At 37.7% G+C, this 20247-nt stretch overlaps 1 protein-coding gene across 1 annotated transcript in view; it reads right to left on the bottom strand.

Annotated features, from left to right (window-relative positions):
• Nucleotides 1-20247, bottom strand: part of LOC131694302 (paramyosin, long form) — a 69276-nt gene that overhangs the window by 21311 nt on the left and 27718 nt on the right. Inside the window, exons 3-6 of the mRNA XM_058982926.1 lie at nucleotides 13423-13509; nucleotides 13173-13339; nucleotides 11460-12459; nucleotides 11281-11393 (exon numbers count right to left, since the gene is read on the bottom strand). Of these exons, the coding sequence (XP_058838909.1) occupies nucleotides 11281-11393; nucleotides 11460-12459; nucleotides 13173-13339; nucleotides 13423-13509 (1367 nt within the window). The remainder of the gene's footprint in view (nucleotides 1-11280; nucleotides 11394-11459; nucleotides 12460-13172; nucleotides 13340-13422; nucleotides 13510-20247) is intronic.

Raw genomic sequence — 20247 nt, 5'->3', positions numbered from 1 at the left:
GGAATTTCATATGTGACCGGACGGTTTAGTCTATATTTCCGGAACCATATAAGCGATCCGTACGAAATTTTATAGACATCTATGGGGATATTATAGCTATCATTTGGGACTAAGTTTGTGAAAATTGGCCCAACCATTTCCGGGAAACTGATGTGAGTTCGTAAATTTTGAAAGATGGCCGCTTTTCCCGGGCACTTCCGGAACCGTCTATGGTGGTTAATGTAGTCAACGAAAGTTTGGTTGGCCGTCGGTGACCTAGAACAGCAAATTTAAGTTGTTTGAGAGACATTTTAGCGAAATTTTTACCTTTTTTGCTTTCATCGGAGTATCGGTTTGAATCACAATTTGCTATGTGATCGCACGCCACAACCTGTAACTCCGGAACCGGAAGTCGGATCGATGTGAAATTAAATAGCCATTTACGGGGACGCAATACCTTTCATTTGAGGCCAAGTTTAGTCGAATCGGTCTAGCCATCTCCGAGAAACCGATGTGACTGTTATTCTGAATTTAGATACTTCCGCCGGGGCTTCCGGAACCGAGGATGGTGGCCAATGTGGCCAAATAGACTTTGAATGGATGTTAGTGACCTAATACTACAAATCGAAGCAGTTGTGGTCATATTTTGGAAAATTTTTCACCTTTATACATTCATTGCAGAATTTATTAAAATCGACATTTTCTGCGTGTTCGTACTTATCACCCTGTAATTCCGGAACCGGAAGTCGGATCCATTAGAAATTCAATAGCAGCCTATGAGAACGTTGCACCTTTCATTTGAGACTAAGTTTGTCAAAATCGGTTCAGCCATCTCTGAGAAAAATGAGTGACATTTTTGGTCACATACACACACACATACACACACATACATACATACACACATACATACACACACACAGACATTTGCCGAACTCGACGAACTGAATCGAATGGTATATGTCACTCGGCCCTCCGGGCCTCCGTTAAAAAGTCGGTTTTCAGAGCAATTGCAATACCTTTCTATTGAGAAAGGCAAAAAGGTGCGAAATCGGCAGTCCCAAAAAGTCGATTTTTATAAAAAAAATTTTTTCGAGATAACATTAAATCTCGACGTTTCATGCATTTTAAAGATGTTTGGCATCAAAAATACGAATTCGATTTCTGAAATTTCATGGGGTCCCCCCTTTGAAAAAAAATTTTGAGTTCCGGCTTATATGGGAATTTCATGTGTGACCGGACCGTTCAGTCTATATTTCCGGAACCATACAAGCGATCCGTGCGAAATTTTACAGACATCTGTGGGGATAATATAGCTATCATTTGGGACTAAGTTTGTGAAAATCGGCCCAACCATTTTCGAGAAACTGATATGAGTTTGCTAGTTATGGAAGATGGCCGCTTTTCCCGGGCACTTCTGGAACCGTCTATGGTGGTCAATGTAGTCAACGAAAGTTTGTTTGGCCGTCGGTGACCTAGAACTGCAAAGTTAAGTTATTTGAGAGACATTTTAGCGAAATTTTTACCTTTTTTGCTTCCATCGGGGTATCGGTTTGAATCACAATTTGCTATGTGATCGCACGCCACAACCCGTAACTCCGGAACCGGAAGTCGGTTGGGGATAAAATTTAATAGCCACTTACGGGGACGCAATACCTTTCATTTGAGGTCAAGTTTAGTCGAATCGGTCTAGCCATCTCCGAGAAACCGATGTGACTGTTAGTCTGAATTTGGATACTTCCGCCGGGGCTTCCGGAACCGATGATGGTGGCCAATGTGACCAAAGAGACTTTGAATGGCTGTTAATGACCTAGTACTACAAATCGAAGCAGTTGTGGTCACATTTTGGAAAAATTTTCACCATTATACATTCATTGCAGAATTTCTTAAAATCGACGTTTTCTGCGTGATCGTACTCATCACCCTGTAATTCCGGAACCGGAAGTCGGATCCATTAGAAATTCAATAGCAGCCTATGGGAACGTTGCACCTTTCATTTGGGACTAAGTTTGTAAAATTCGGTTCATCCATCTCTGAGAAAAGTGAGTGAGATTGTGTTCGCGTACACACACACAGACGCACATACACACACACATACATACACACACACATACATACACACACACAGACATTTGCCGAACTCGACGAACTGAATCGAATGGTATATGTCACTCGGCCCTCCGGGCCTCCGTTAAAAAGTCGGTTTTCAGAGCAATTGCAATACCTTTCTATTGAGAAAGGCAAAACGAAGAAATGTATAATACATATTCTTTTGTTTGCATTTTTACCTGTTAATATTGTGATCAAACGCGTGGGGTACCCCAGTGCAAGGTTGTAGGGTGGAAAACGCAAGTGCAACGTTCTATGGTTAATGAAGCGGATCGATGCGCTAGCTTACAGGAGCCGTGTGTCTTTTAGATATTAACATAAAAAAGTAACAGAAACCTTGTTTGATATCGGCTCATAAATTTTCAATTTTATTTCCATCGAAGTATTTTCTCTTGATTACGCTTCAATTTTTCAGAAAGTCTTTGTTCGAGTGTTCAAATATAAAGTCAAGAACAAACAAAGTTTTGAACAAGCTAACATAACCGCAGTTATGTTAAATTCATGAAATCTTATTTCTTATGCTTATTTTAAACAGTGAACTTAATCTTTTTACCCGTAAACCATCATTCCGACATTTGAATATATTTTCAAAACTTCTTTATAATGTTATGCAAAAACTTTATCTCTTGATTTTGGCATGTTAATATTGTTATCTAACCTTCTCTCTGTTATTTAATGTAGTAAATCATTTTTCTGATTCAAAAAAATGCTTCACTCGTACTACATCTATTAAATATTATAAAATGTTCGCCAGAAGTTTTTAGAAGTTTACTGTGACGTGGGAAGAAGATGCATGATCATTATACTCAGTTTAATGGGTGCAATAATATTATCCCTTTTATACAACACACAAACCACACAACTGCTCGTTACAGAGGTTAAAATTAATCCGAAAAGCCGCTTCGATTCATCCACAACCATTCGCTAGTTCACTCTATTGTATTTTGTCTGCCTTCTCACGAAATGTAATATACATATTTTTCCGTGATCCACCGTAATCTTCTCTCGAATCTTTGCTACTTCACGAAAATTGTTATTGTAGTCTTGCTATGAACTGCACTTCACCTTGATCAACCAACGACTAATTTTGGGTTAGATAAGATTACATCAGGTACTTAAATGCAACTGTAGACGGCTTCCTTACGTTATGGGGACTTCCACAGATCAGGTAATGCATGACCGGATTTTGATAGATTAAAGTCCAAATCGTCTTCGCGGGTTAGTAAATTTGTAAGGGTTTTGTGATACCGCTGCGAAGCTGTTTCGTAAGTTGTGGTATTCTTTTAAGATGAAACTACGTTATGCGATCGATTGTCATTAAACCGAATGGTTGCCAAAGTACGTTTGATTCTATTTTTAATGATTGCGATGGGAATTCGTTGCGAAAGTATTTTGCTTGGAGCATTGTACACATAACAACATTGACTGCTCTGCACATATTTCATTATTATTCAATTATTCAGAACGCAATCGTTTGCAATTAGTGGCTGCATTTTGCATTGTTTGCAGTACATGATTTCGAAAACATGAAATAGTAACCGCATGATATTGAATTTATTTTAAAACTGTTCTTCCCGTACAACATGGCGTCGGAGGTGAAAACAAAACAAAACAATCGGAGCTGACCTTGGGACCATTAGGATAAATAATATTAAGTGGGACTACACAGAAACAGATCAAGATTTCGAAATTTGAATGTGGAAAAATATGCCACACGCCGTATGAAAATGAAATAATGCGTCAAAAACATCATGGTCTGAAAAATTTAACATATTTTAATCTATCTTCCATTGCTACATATAGCAACATGAAACTCTCCGAAAAAAATTACTTCTTTATGTGATACATTATATCGTCTGAAGTATGCTTTGTTGAACATGCTTGCTTATGATGAAGCGCTCGAAAATTGGAGTTTTATATATTTCAACCTGTACAGTTTTATTTAAATCGATTGGAAATACTATAGAAAATATCATGAATTAGGTTTTAAATAAAGTATAATTATAGTTTTCCGACATTGAATCGGACTACAAATAAGCATGCTAGAGACTACCAGTTTCCGCTATTCACTCATAGAGGGACTTTTTGGTAGCATTTTGTCATGAAGAAAATCTAAATTCAGGGGTTATAAATATCATGCTGGAAAAACTAATTTGCTTATGAGACCTTTTGATAAAATATATATTTCTTCGAGATTTGAACATTAAAACCTAATAAAAGCTAATGAATTTACAAATGTGTTTCTTACCCTTTTGGGATACCAATAATTCTTTTAATTTTTTAGATCCATTCAAGATAAGCACATGCTCAATTTTCTTCGGTCAGTAAAACTGTTATTCTGGTTTCAATCACAGCAAAATATAAATTCCAATCCATAAATTATCATAAGTATTTGTTTTACCTCTTGTCTAATACGTGCCTCATGACATATTTTCCTAATTTTATGCCAAAATTGAGGTATGTGTCGACGATACTGCAGAAAAAAACAACAAATATCCCCCTTCAAGAGCATTTACCCTATATGGTGAGACGAGTCAACTTTATAGATGAATCATATTTTTATTGTTTTCATGCAGCTTTGAAATGGTTCACAATATCACCTTGATGTCAAAAGAAAATTTTATGCGCATTCTAAAAAATCTATGGTTCTTACTGGAGAAACGCAAATAACTCACCTGTGAAAATGTGGCGTAATCAAACGAAATACCGTGCAGGCACATATTTCCGCTGAATTATACAAAATTTTCAAAAATGGAAGATGTGAAGACTTTTTTTCATTAGGTACAATCTGCAAATGAGAGCCCTCTTTTTTCGCTTTCTCTTTCGATTATTACTACAAAACCACAAAACTTTTCGAATATTTATGAGTATGTTTCGAAAGACCACTAGACTTTTACTAGCTTGTTACGCAAACAGTTGAAGGGAAATCAGAATGGTGACCGAGTAATTGGCGGAAGAGAAAGTAAACAAAGAGAGGCTCTCTTTTGTAGATTGGATCTATTGAAAAAAAGTCTTCATGTATTGTACCAAATTCCACGCATCATATATATGAAAATCCGCGCACTGGTGCTTAAAATGTGGAAAATCATCTACTTCTATTGGATTTTTTATGGACAACGTACCGTTCAAGAGTTCGAAAAACTACCTGGCGTTTGATTTTTACTCTATTTTAGGGAAACGTTTGAATAAGATAAATTTTGGTAACCGCGGTGAAGATAATTTCCATTTAACCGACGGTAAAGAACCTATTCTTTGGTTTGTTCTTTTTACTAGAGTAGAATGGGGTCAAATAGGTATAGGGCATTATCTTTGCTATGTTATTGCAGAGGTCGCTCATGTTGCGTGAATTAGATACAGGGTAGAGAACATTGTTGACGTCTGTTGTTTTGGCTGTTACAGTGGATCAACTTTATTAATTACAGCGTCGTTTATTTTTTCGCGTGTTGTGCTGCTAAAACGCATTGTCTTTCGTCCTCAGTACAGTTCATTCAATCAATGTAAAAAAGTCAATTGAGTTTTTTCTTACGTAAAAATTAATGCTGAACACGAGTATTGTGTTGGTTTTTTCGATATTTTTATAAAAAAAATATGAACATGAATCACACGCTTGGGGGCACGATGGGTTAGTCGTTTGAGGCTACTATAGAACACTAGTATAATGTAAATTTGAATTCTTTCGACAGGGAAATTGTGCGTAATTACGTGCAAAAAACGCCAAAAACGAAGTGAAGATGATATAAAGAACGCGATTGCCTCTGTGCAAGATGGTGCCAGTATTCGACCAGCATCTAAACAATTCAAGGTTCTGCTCGTGTAAAAGGAAAGTGCTCGTCATCAATGAAAGCGCGTCAGATATTTCGTGTGAGTTAACAATTTAATAATTTTGAAGTAGATAATCGAAACACGGTTAAAAAAGATCGTCGCATAGCTAAGCACGTTAGCCGGAATGCACAACTTCAATTCCACACTCTGGCGATGACGAGGATACTAAAGAAGTCATTTGCAAGTGCAAGACTAGACGCAACTGCTGAAAAAATAGTTCCATCCGCGGTTTCATGATATTTCACCTCATTAGCCACTTCCTCTTTTTGTTACCTGAATGACGTCAACGGATTGCATTTATTATTTGCGTTATTAATTTTTAAATGATCTGTAGTATTCATACTCCTCAAATAAAAGTTGAACAGCTGATTTTGTATGTATGTACATTGTTTTATTTATCCTCGAATATATTTACCTATCGTACCTCCAGATTTTAAAAACATCGAAAAAAGTATATTCGCCTTATTGGATTGTGATTGAAAAATATTTAGCCAGGCAGAAAATCATTATTGTGTGTTTGTCAAAATGAGTGCAAAAATACCATCGCAGGAGCTCACCAAAGAAAACTGACCTACTTGATCCCACTGTACTCTATGTGTACGCATTGTGGATTAATTCATTACATTTACATATTTTTTATTCAATCTAACTTCTCTTATTCAATCTAACTTCTCGTCTTTTTTGTAAATTTATTTCAATATTTTGGGTAAATGGTTTTTTTCAGTGCCATGCATTCATTGTATGTAACCTCATCGAAATATTACTGATGAGCTTTATTAGTCGCAACATACGATGTTGTCGATTCAGCAGGTTCTGTAATTAAATCATATTAAGTTGATATGAAGTGAGAATGGAACATCCAGAACGGCTGTTTCGGTTTACATTTTCTCCATAAAATAAAAAAGTTTGCAACCATGAATTTATTTGACCACGTAATAAAATGTTGCTTTTAAACCGCAGATTATCAACGACAGAAGAACAACCTCTTTCCTTGAAAAATGAACGAATTGCTGTCTCATCTGTATTGTTAACTCCAGAAGGCTCATAAATTGCTTCCAGTGACCATTTTTTTTGTTGGGATTTGGAACCACCGCGACCATTGAGTTGATCTATTGTGGTATACCCCTGCTTAATATCACACCGGTCCAGGCCGACGAGTTACCATTGAGGGTAACTGTGGTTGTCTGATGGTGCGAAGTACCCCTGTCTGGCATAATTCTTAGACTGAATTTAAGTACTACGTGGGGATTTTATAACCAGATTTCACAAGGACTTAGTATGACCTTGTTGAAATATTGTTTTCTATGCACTAATAGTGCTGAACAGTCGCAAAGCAAATGTTGAGAGGTCGCTATACCACAGTCACAAAACCGACAGACTTCTGATTGACTTCGATTTATCTTTTCCAAATGATATGTGACCGGGCAGTGCCCCGTAAGTACTTAGTAGGTACCCAGTACAGATAAACCTGATTTTTATCAGCCAATTGTAGTGTCATACATTCCCACACCAGTTTGGATTGGCAATCGTAGGATTTTAGTGCATTCAGAGCTGCCTGACTTTCAGAAAATATGCAAATTCGTGCGTGTCTATAGTTCCTTTTTAAACATATAGATGCATACTCTAAGATGGCATATATTTCTGCAAGGAAAACAGTTGTCCATCTTCCCATTGGTGCTGCTATCGTTCATTTTTGATCCATCTGTGTAGAAATTAGTCGATCCTGGTAGAATATTTGGGCTTCCTATCTCCCAAGTTCGACGGTCCATTTCGACCACTTGGTACGGTATGTCTAGGTTTGGGCTTTTTCCCATCCAGTCTTCATTCATTGCTACTAGTGGATTCATGAAGAAATCTTTCAGTATACTCAGATGCCCCAAAAGATTGCCTTCAAGAAAATTATTGTTTCTTCGCAGCCATAGTACACTCTTTTTGGCTTCCATTTGTACGTATTGATGCAGTGGAAGCTTATTAAGAGCTGCCTATATGGCCTTTGTTGGTGTACTATACATTGCTCCTGTTATGGCCATGCAGGCCAAGCGTTGTAATTTGTCTATTTTTTCCGGGCCGTACATTGCTTCGTTTTCGGCCACCGTACTAGTGCAGTATACACTAGCTTGGGTCTTACTATAACCGTGTAGATCCAATGAATCATTGTAGGTTAAAGCCCCCATTTTTCCAAAAGCTTTCTTACTTACCCAGAGAGTATTTGTGGCTTTGTCTATTACCTGCTCTAAGTGCAAGTTCCAGTTGAGTTTGTCCATTAATTGTCAGACTTTTGAGCGTCACTTTTCTTCTGCGAGTAAACGGAACCAAAACTGCTTTAGAGGGGTTTATGTTTAACGCTTTTCCTTGGCACCGCTGGAAAGTGCAGTTCAAGGCAGATGGCATTCGATCTGTGATGATGTCGTCGAACTTTCAACGAACTATTATGACCACGTCGTCAGCAAACCCAATAACTTCAAAGCCCTTTTCCGCAAGTTTATTGAGTAGATCATCTTCTATAAGCGACCATAGCAAGGGCGACAATACACCTCCTTGAGGACATCCCTTAGTGGTCGTTATTGTTATGGACGATTCCCTCAATTCAGCAGATACTTTTCTGTTATTCAGCATTTCCATGATCCAGACATTAATGCAAGGATCAAAGTTTCTTTGCTCCTTTGTTTTTTTATCGATTTGTAAGATGCGTATCGAAAGTACCCTCTATATCAAGAAATGCTACTGGAGCAATTTCCTTTTTCTTGAGAGTGCTCTCTATTTTGGTTACTAATTTAAGTAGAGCTGTGACAGTAGATTTATTTGATTGGTATGCAAATTGAGATTTACTAATGGGATTTAGTTGTAAATATTTTGATTTTATGTGCTCGTCAATTATCTTTTCCTTGACTTTTTTGCTAGAAGACAATGCGAAGTTGGTTCCATATTTTTGGTACGTGACCAAGTTTTAAACTTGCTTCAAAAATTGTTGTTAAGGAATCAAGCAATGCGTCTCCACCCTACTGTAGAATTGCACGAAAAATACCATCCCTTGTAGGAGATTTGAGCAGTTCAAAGGAATTAACGGCCCATTCAACTTTAGATTGTGTGAATATGGTGATAGGTAGGGATGAGTTGTTGCTAGTAGCCCTAGCTGGCATCCTACTCTCTTCAGCTTCTACACCTATTCCCTCGTCTCTCGGTACAAAATATGACCCTGGAAAGTGTGTTTCCATCATTATTTCAAGAGTTTCTTTTGTATTTATCATCTGGTTTCTTTTAATTTCCTAGGCCATTTGAATGGTACTTTTTGTAGCCAGCCTATTTCTGGGGTTTTTTCAATGTTCTCACAATAGGACCTCCAGCTTATTCTTCGTGATTTTCTTAACTCTTTATTATAGGTTGTCAGGGCCTTTTTATTATCCAGTAACCATTGGAAGCCGGAGTTTTGGAGGATTCGAACTATGCCAACGAGATAAAAGAGTACGTGATAAGAACACGTACTCTTATCTCTTTAGTTTAGTTTGAATCTTCCAAAACTCCGGCTCGATGTTTGAAGTCAAGTTTGGTACACTCCTAGATGTGTTTGCATGGCACTGAAAAAAACCTTTACCTTCCCAGAATTTTCGCAACTGTTTAAGTGGAATGTCCTTGCCGGGCCATAAGCAATGTTTTTGATGTTATGATGAATTATTTGTTTTTCTTGTGTGATTACAATATGAATTAAGTTCACCCAAATACAGTGTACCTTTTTCCGCGCACTGTAATTTCAGCGATAATATGAATTGGTGTTTACAAAGTTGAAAGTATGCCTCATATCTAAGGGGTAATTTTTATCATGTTAAACAAAGGATAGTCACTGTAGGAAAGCGTACGTTATCGTAAAACATAGAGTTAGCATTTTTTGAGGCTATACACTAATATTGGAGTTGTGCTAATCATGAGGGCATACCATCTAGAACAGTGTTTTTCAACCGGGGTGAATTTAGCCCAGGGGTATGGCAGATGGTGAATTAACCCGGAAAAAATTCAACTTGCTATCCTAATATTTCCATCGAATTATTGTCTCTATATTATAGAGTCAGTAATTCGAAGAAAATATTAGGATAACAAATTGAAATTTACACGTCATAATTCACCATCTGCCGTACCCCTGGGGGTGAATTCACCCCCGGTTAAAAAATATGATCAATACGGTAATGGGGTGTTTTCTTCTGAAATGAGTTGTTGTGAAAGCATTGATTATTATAAAAGCAGGAGCTTTTATATTACTATTAGCACTGAGAACTGACCAGGATGGCCAGATAGAATTCCTTAATATCGGTAGGGTCACTAAAAGTTTATCGGTAGTTATCTGTAGGCCGGGTTGTTGTCCCAAAAACGTAGTATTGACATAGAATTGTAAAATACTGACAACACAGATCTCTGACCAAATCCAATCCAAAAAATGAATGTTGAGTAGGATGTGTCCAAAATCAATAAAAATCGGTAGTTTTCGGTAGGAATAACAAAATATCGGTAGTTTTGCCTTGGTCGTCTGGGAATCGGTAGGGAAGACCAACATCGGTAGGACTACCGATAAATCGGTAGGTCTGGCCACCCTGGAACTGACATACAAGTAAAGTTTTCAACTTGTGTAAGAAATAAAACTGTCGCTTTGAAATGACAACAGCAAGTAGCAACTTGCCACTTGGCGGCGCTTCGATCGGCCAGCAATCGCTGCACTGGACTTGTGCGCAAGCTTGGATACAATGATGACTCATGCATGCGAACCTGTATGCGATGATGATTTTCAACGTATTTTCATTTAAATCTATACACAGGTTTTTCGGGAATGTTTGTTCCAGCTTATATGTCTGTTCTCTGTGCTATTAGTAGCTTACAGAAATATGGTGGAAACTCAAATGTAAAGGTCTGTTTTGCAACTTTTGTATATATTTTTGCATAATATTGACATGCCGAACTAGCTTCGTTCATTGGTTTTTCGTCAAGGTACTAGGTTGTCATGGCAAACAGGTTCGAATGCATGAATCACTATTGTATCCAAGTTTGCACGCAACGCCCATATAGCGTTTGCTGGCTGCTCGTAGCGCCAGCTAGTGGTTAGTTGCTACTTGCTGTTGACATTTCAAAATCACAGTTTTATTTCTTACACACATTGAAAACTTTACTTGTATGTCAGTTCTCAGTGGTTTTACCTCGTTGAGGGCGAATAATACCCTCTTACACTACGAGTCGCAATATTTGATGCTGTATCTACGAGATGAGATGAATAAAAGAGCTTTCTGTACCTACTACGTGTGTGCAGGAAGTAAAAGTTTTTTTTTCCATCGTACGATGAAAAGCGCTCGGTCAAGCCCCAAGGAGCTGAAAATAAATTAGTAAACAACTTACCGGATGACCTCGATTTCTTCATCCTTCTCTAGCAAACGACGTTCGGTGTCGTGACGGAACTGGCCATACTCACCAGCTAAAGCCTGCGCACGTTTCTCTTCCGCTTTACGGCCCTGAAACAGAACGGCTCGTTAGTGTCATTCAGCTGTTTTTAGTCAAACATCAAAAACAAAACTCACAGCTTCTGCTTCCTTGTAGGCGGCAGTGAGCTCCTCGCGTTCATTCTCCAGACGACGGAGCTCGACTTCATAGTCATGAAGACGGCGTGTCAGTTCGGTGACGGAGCTGCGGGTTTCGTGCAAATCCTTCTGCAGTTTGTTGTTGTCCCGAGTCAGCTGATCTTTCTGTTCACGGGTAGCGTCTAGCTCGTGGCTCAATCGCTGGTAGTCTTGGGTCCTCTGTCTCAAATCGCGCTGAGATTGGTCGTACAGGGTAATGGTTTCTTCCAGGCGGGTTTTAATTTCGATATTGGTTTTCTCGAGAATTTCGATACGTTTGCTATATTCTCGAATGCCATTATTGGCCTTCTCAAGATCGATGATAAGGATTTCGATTTCGCTGGACAGGCGACTCTTTTCCTTCTCCAGTTTATTCAGCCTGAGCTGGAGAGATTCAATGTGCTCTTCCGATTCCTGAATGCGAATGGTGTACTTCCGGCGGATTTCTTCGATTTCTTCGTTACGAGCCATAACTTCGGCTTCGTACTTCGATTTGTAGGTACCTGCTTCCCCATTTGCCTTCACCAGTTGTCGTTCCAAATCCATACGAGCCTCGGACTCCTCTTCCAGCTGTAGCCGAACGGATTCAAGCTCGGTTTCAATCTGATGCAGTGTTGACTCCAGCATTGAACGGCGGCGATCATCCTCTTCCAGGCGACGTCTGGCCTCCTCGAGTTGAGAGTTGAGCTGGGTTTTCGAAAAGCTGATGCTTTCGATGTTGATCTTCAGATCCTGAACAGTTTTCACCAGATCAATATTCTCCTGGGACAGACGGGTTTTGTGGGAGGTGATGTCAACAATAGTGTGATTCAGCTCCTCGATGCGAATGTTCAGTTCTGTCACTTGCACTTCTAGCTTTTCGATCGTTTTAATACTGACGGACCTATCTTTGGAAACGCTTTCAATCTGAGACAACAGTTCGTAGATTTCGGTTTGGAGTTTGGATTTCTCCTTCTCAATTCTGTTGGATAAATGAAAACAAAAAAAAATCAATGTAGTACAAGTAAGGAGTTATAGTATGCCGAAGCTCATAGAAACTTCAAATTGACCTTCGACTGAGGTTGGTAGATTGACATTCGTGAAATCGTTTGCTCTAAAACGAACATTTTATCAACAATGCAAATCTCCGTGTAGGAGGCAACCGAGCACTTTGAACGATCGGCTAAATTTAGACGAATTTTTCCACAAAATACCACTCGCTGTGATGTGTTTACATGAATGTTGCTGCGATGATCATGATGACAGTGATCATTATCAAATCTAGGAATCTTTTTAACCTGTACGTGTGGAAGTGAAATGAAATAATTGTGTTATATGTATACGTTTATTTGAGTAAAAAATAGATGCCGGGATTTTTTTATATCACGCATAGAATATTTTCACGCTGATCAATCTTAGTTCGTGAAACACGTTAGTGACGTGCGCAACGGAGTTTTCCAATAATTTCGCACTGCAATGAGTCTTTCGACCGTTGATTGAAGCGAGAGAAAAGGGGAGTTTAGTTGGATGTGGTTCAAATATTTCCACCTACACGGTAACCGCAGTCAGGTCTTAGTGAAGATTTGTGCGTGGGTTAAGAGCTTGCGTTTCATGTGGTAAATCTAGGTTGTGATGATGAATGACATGATTAAAAGACTTTCCATTATGGCGGGTGCCGTATGTTAGAGTTTGTACCTTTGTTTCGCCTTGGTCACTGATTCGATTTGCTCGTTGAAATCATTTACGATTTCCTGGTGTTTCTTTTTTAGAATGTGAGCAGTTTCCTCCGATTCCAGGTGCACATCTTCGAGCAGCTTGCGCAGTTTGTTCAGTTCGGCGTCCCGTTTGCGATTGATTTCCAACTGAAGGAAAAATGGATAGTAAAAAAAATAGCACTTTTAATTGTCGAGTGTTTGTTGTAGCGCCAGCAGTGCCTATAACTAACCTGACCTTCAGCTCCACCCTCGGCCTCTTCGAGGCGCTCTGACATCTGGATGACTTGTACACTGAGGTCAGCCCTTTCGCGCTCGATCTGCAATTTAAAAATGAGAAAGATAGCTGTCACGATAGATTCTTTTTGCATATCAATTATTTGTATGACGTAAGTCTATATGGTATTTGTATTACATTCTGCGTTTGATATTTGTGAATCCAACAATTTGGTCTATGTTAAGCTTATATTATTCTGATATATATCATGTTAAATTTTGGAATGTTATCGGCTAAATCTATATATATATATATATATATATATATATATATATATATATATATATATATATATATATATATATATATATATATATATATATATATATATATATATATATATATATATATATATATATATATATATATATATATATATATATATATATATATATATATATATATATATATATATATATATATATATATATATATATATATATATATATATATATATATATATATATAAAAGTCAATGTTTGTATGTATATGATTTATAGACTCCCAAACGGCTTAACCGATTTCCGTAAAAATTTGCACACAGTAGGTATTTGGTATGGGGCGTGTTTGTGTGCTATTAGTTGGAGACTATATGCCCGCCCGATTGCGCTTTGGAATAAATTGTGTTTTCCTCCTATTTTGCAGAGTGTCGCAGCAACGCGCGATGGGTATTGGCTAGTCAGTCATAAAAATAATCGACGTGTTGTCTCTTTATCCGACAGTTTCGGTGACTTTATTTCAGCTTTATCAAGGAATAGTCACCGAAACTTTTTATGACTGATCTAGCCGACAACATCTCAAAATTAAAGTTCTACAGTCATCAAATAGCTTAATATCATGTTAAAGTTTTTTAGTCGAATACTTAAATATAATCATCAAGAACAAAAAAATTAAAGGGTTGTGTACAGGACACGACCACGGTGACATTAAAAATATAGCTTTTTTCAAGAGCGTCCAAATGAATTTTATCCATCACACATATCGACACACGTTCTTGTTCACTCGCCTGTTTTCATATGTTACAATTTGCTATATAACCTCCCAATTAAAACATAATTTATTGAAGGTCTTTTAACGGTAATCTATTAATTAATCAAGTATCTCACTAGGTGATTGGCATTATTTGGCTGATCCATCTAGTAAAAATAGGCTGGTCTGTCCAGAAAATATATTCAAAAGAAAAGTTCCATATTGAGAGCTGTGATGAGGAAACCCACGCCCGCCAACGGAAATATTCAGATTCTCCATAAAATATGAAATTTCATTTTCCATTTAATTTTCAATAATGTACTAATGAACTTAAGTAAACACTCTTAAAGTTAAGTATTTCTTGATCGATTAGTGGTGGAAAAAATGAAATTATTTGATAAATTACATTGTTATGCAACGTTCGCACTACCAGTTAAAACGGGTTTTTATGCTATCTTGGTGACATTTTTCTTGTTGCTAATTATTATAACGTGTTATAACTCTGTAGTGTAAACATTGTATTATTAAACCAATTCTGCAGCGTTTTATGTTATATAGGTGCAGAGATGGGAATTATCATTCATTCGCATGATTCTTGGCGAATCTGTTCATTGCTTTGATAGCAGCCAGTCGTTCATTCACGATCCGACTAAAACTCTCCAAATAACACAACTGAACGTAGGTAGAGATGAGCTTCCGAAAAAGTGATCCAGGTAAAAGAATGACACATACTATGTTGAATGAAGAAGACTGTGGTTCTTTATTCGCGGATTGAATCGGAAGATTGAATTGTAAACATTCACAAGTGAATCAACTTTTAGTTCACAACTGAATGTGAGATTGTATTCTCCAGTTGGGTTAGGTCAACTTTATACTGCAAATGTACACTATAATCAATATTGGAAAGTATATAGCACTAGAATCCACTTGGAATTGATATTGTTATATGCACGGAATCGTTTTATGGTTATTTATGGGCAAATGCGTGCTTGTACATGACATACATGAAAATTGTATAATTAACAATTTCGTATTTTTCAAACAATCCATGTTACGGCTCCGCGGTTAGGTTTTCTCGTTTGACGGTGCTGGTAAATTCATTACTGCCTAGACAGCAGGATACATTTTAAAAATGTTCTTTTTGAAATTTTCGAGAATTAGCGATGCTTGCTTATATTTGCAATTCTCATCTGCTTTGCAGTGGAATTTTCTGCACTCCTCCTGGATAATTTGCAACAGGATCTTTTTCTGGGTACAGCGTCGTTTCATTCTAAAAATTGTTGTAATGAAACCCGCGTAAATTTCAAAATCCGCGTAAAAAACCTGAATGTACTCTCCTATATAAAATACTACGCTGCTGAACAGTGCAATAACTACAGAAGCACGTTGTCAGATGCCTTACTGATAAAAAACATATAACCGAAATATGAAACATGAAAACCAATAGGCTCTTTACCCTACGCAGCTACAAAGCGCCGTAAACATGGTTTAACAAGTTACAACGCACACGCATGCATAAAAATAAATATATTTTTTTCAAACGCAACACTCTTAAGCAGCACACACCGTACTGAATTAAATCCAAACCACCCCACCCACCCACTTTGCAAATCATTCTGTGACACCGTGCTGGTAACCGAAAAATCCGCACACGGCCACCGCTGCCGAAAATGCATAGCGTATACCGCTTATTGTAGTGCCCAGACGCTGCAGCCATGATCTTACCCGTTCGACATAAGAACAAAAACTGATTCAAACGGGTACGCGTCACCTCTATTTATAAACTAACCGTATATGGTTTAGTCACTTAGGTGCGAGTGTGTGCAAATGCCAACGTTACCGAAAATCGATAGCGCTTATTGCATCGCCCGGAGACGACGTTGCTCGTGTGGGATAAGAGCAACGACTGATGTAAACGGACATGCGTTGCTTCTATTTATGACTTTTCGTGTTTCATTGAGCAACTAAGCTGCCCTCTTTTGACGGCTGTGTCTGAGAAATCTGCGTCACGAATGGTATTTTTCCCGTTTTTCGTGAACTTTTTAATTTTACCAATTTCCAAAAGTCTACTTTTATTGGGGAGATATTAAATTATTACCAATATTTAAGTTAGGTGTTTCTGAATCGGTTGGTGTATGAATGATTAAAATCCATCTAGTAATATCGGAGTTATAAGCGTGCAAACCTTACATAGTTTCGTTACATGGGAGATAGTTTAGATTTTAGAATGACACCTAGCCCCAGATAGTGGAGTAAGACATTTTTAATGTCAAAAAAATGTTACGGTGCCTTATTCTATCAGCTTTTCAATTATTTTTAATGAATTATTTTTTACAGATTTATTTATAGTATATGAAAAAATTTCATCGCCAGTTGAAAATCATTTCGCAGCCATTCTGTCATTGTAATGAATCAGAAGAAATTTTATGTACCTGGAATCATTTTTGCTTATCGAAGAATGTCACAAACACGTGTATTGTGAGAACCTGCGGACATGATTTCAATGCAATCAACGAATTTCGAGTTACAATGATTTGAAAAACATTTGTCAAAAATACATAAGCCCTTTTCAAAGGTTATTGTTGGGTCAAGTGGGCCGTGCCATTTAAGCCAATATATTCTGATTCCTGATTCTGGGTCAAGTGGGCCTACAGACGTTAAAAAATACAGCATCTTTCCTTTCCAAACATGCAACATTTTTTAACAAAATCGAATAGAGTCGTGCTTGCTTGTTATACAGATTTCCCATGGAAATGTGGATGACGATTTAGTGGCGTGGCTCGAATATTTTGCCAGCCTAAAATATATTAAAGGGTTGATTCAACGGGGCTTTCTTGTACTTCTAAAAAGTTATGCGCAATATACAAAAATAAAACATTCAATAAGTTGAATGAGTTACTTCGTTAATTTCCACTTTGCCTTTTAGGAAGGGGTTAGAAGTAGGTAGGTCGTCTATCTCATGCCTCACGCCATAGTAGAAAAATGATTTGAAGAATAAGACACATTTTCCTTGGTTTGTACCATTTCGCGCTATCATAGCTGTTTGTCTATATCAAGTGTTTTCATTCGGTGGTTTTTAACCAAATAAGTAATTGTAGAGAAGAACTAACAAATACTAAATACTGTTAGTGATCAGGTTAATTACGTAGATACGATCAGCTTTTCCCGGCAACACTGACACGGCTGGATGCTTGGAGTTCAAATTGCTATTTTAGAAAACATAGGGTACTCTCGGTAGCCGGCTACTCAGAGATAAAAAACTTTCAAAAGTGAACAAATTTTTTTCTTTTTCGAGTGATTGTGTACTCGTAGACTAACGTAATAACTACATAATAAGTTTTGCTTTACAGGCCGCATCGCTTGCTTGGAGCGAATCCTAGACCTTATACCCTTCTAAACTGCGAATTCCGAAGAGTCTCATGAGTCGTCATTCTTCCGTTAAGTAGGTGAAACATCACACTTTGCTTCTACCTTATCCTTGGTGGCGGACGGCAATGGTAGCTATCATGCTTTTAACGTAGGTAAATTATTACTTACCATGTCCTAAGCAACCCTTAACAGGTGTTCAATAAAAATGAGAATGATTTCAATACCCTTCTTTAATTAAAATAAAGAGTTTCTTTTCTTTTCAAGAAAATCGCTCTCTGGACTCCTTAGAAATGGTTGGCATGTTTCTATTCGCTCGGGTGCTGTCAGTTCAATCAACGATGGCGTCAAAACAGCAAGCACTCAGCGAGCGTGCTGTACCGTTTTACGAAACGCATGGTCATCGCGGAAAAAAGTTAACGGTAGACCACTTTCGAGACGGAAACGTGCCCGTGAGTACAGTTTACCAGATCCTGGCATGCCCGAGCGTGGAGCGGAAGGCCGGTAGCGGCCATCCGGCGTAGATAAAAAGCTTTTCGACAACAAGGACGGGACGAGTTTACGTAACGCTGGCCGAAAATATCACAAAATCTCACAAATATCACGCCGGCCGAAAATATCGAAAATATTTACAATGACGTAATAGCGACGCCCATACCTTGATTCACCACACCACAAGATGGAGGACATCATCTATCGGAAGAAGACTCGGTCCCTTCGGGTACACGGACGAGCAGATATCGATCGTGAAATCGCAGTGCCGGTGGATGACGAAAAACTACGCCGGAACGTCGTTTGTGCTGGACGCAGGCATGTCCAAACACGCCACGGCACCGTGTGCTGCATTTTAACACCGCAACCGAGTGTATTGAAATGAGCATCCCAAGCCAGTGCTCGATGCGAAGCACCGAAGCATGATAAACGAAGCACCTGTGTCGGTGGCGGTGTTAAATTTTCGATCCGGTGCTTGGATGCTTCGGAAAACACTCGGGCCGGGTGCTTTAAAATTTCTGAAGCACCGGAGCCGAGCGCTTTCAACTTCGGATAACACCTCGGAAACTCTTTGACTTTGCACCCGTATCAAAGCGAGAATGTTTAAGCCCGCTAGCATATGCACAAAAAGAAAGAAAAAAAAGTCGGTGCGACGGAATAAAAGAGAACAGCAAATATACTTCTTTTATCACAGCAGTTTGATTTTTAGTTGGATATGTAGTTATAAAATATCCAAAGTCGATGCAAGTATAGATCGCGGATAGTGGATTTTTTTACTTTTGCGTCTTGGAAATACTAATCAACGAAAATTCGATTTCTTTATCTTCTTGCAAATGTATATCTAATTGAAAGCAAAAGATATGAACTTTGCCATCGATAAACATCTTTTTATTTTATTTATGATCCCAATGGTGCTTAGCTCAATTTGAATCTATTCCTATTGCCGCCATTTAGTTGGTATTTCTATACAACTTAATCTTATTATGGCGTTAGAATTGGGCACACGTTTCGAATTTTCGATCAATCAATCACAAGTATTTCACTGTATTTGGATAATTTTTATTATACGAAACTTTGGCACCAATTTTTAGACATTCTATCTATTGCTGGTCGTAATAATAAAGTATTGAGTCATTTCATGTCGCAAACTCTATTACCGTGCAGAGCCCATCCACCGATAGGCCTCCATTTACCCATCAATTTGACGGCGAAATTATTTTGACTCGAATATTGCACGGAATTTAGAAATCATAAATAAATTGAAATATGGAAATAGTACGTAGACAATCAATATAATATACACTTTCATTATTCATCTTTTCATATTTTTCCAAATAATTATATTCGAATGCTGTATTCAATCCGTTGCCATTTTACCGCTTTCTTTCTCTTAACTCAAAGCCAACTGTTAATAAAACTGTGTAAGGACAATATTTCTAAGTGAATTATACACAAACCGAATGAACAAAGTCTGCAACACATGTTTGGACCTAATTTGTCGGTAATAAAAAATTATAAACCTAGTATTTTCGGCAAATGGATATCTATTACTTGTATTATATTATTACGGTGAATGGCACTCTAGAATTGTTGGGCTTTTCGGATATTTTGCACTGTCTGCCAATTCATTTACAAAATTGCGTATTTTTTCTTGATAGTTGATTAAATATTCTAGTTGAAAACGAAGATCGAATTGAAATGCCTTTTATCATTGTTTTTTAAAGAGCGTTGGAAGTAGAAATCGCCGTTAATTGATCGGTAGATGGGTCTTGCACGGTACAATATTTAGCTAAAATAGTGATGAACTGCCTCATAGTGCTTTTTAGGCTGACAAAATGGAAACACTGAAAAAATCAGTTTATCCGGTTACCAGGTTGTTTTGAAAAAAGAATTAATTTCAATTAGAATGTCAAATTACAGTACTAATTTTATCATTGCGGTCAATAAAACGTAT

The sequence above is a fragment of the Topomyia yanbarensis genome, chromosome 3 (assembly GCF_030247195.1).
Source record: "Topomyia yanbarensis strain Yona2022 chromosome 3, ASM3024719v1, whole genome shotgun sequence".
Classification (NCBI taxonomy): Eukaryota; Metazoa; Arthropoda; class Insecta; order Diptera; family Culicidae; genus Topomyia; species Topomyia yanbarensis.
The sequence above is the reverse complement of the archived record's forward strand: the minus strand, read 5'-3'. Positions and strand labels throughout refer to the sequence as shown.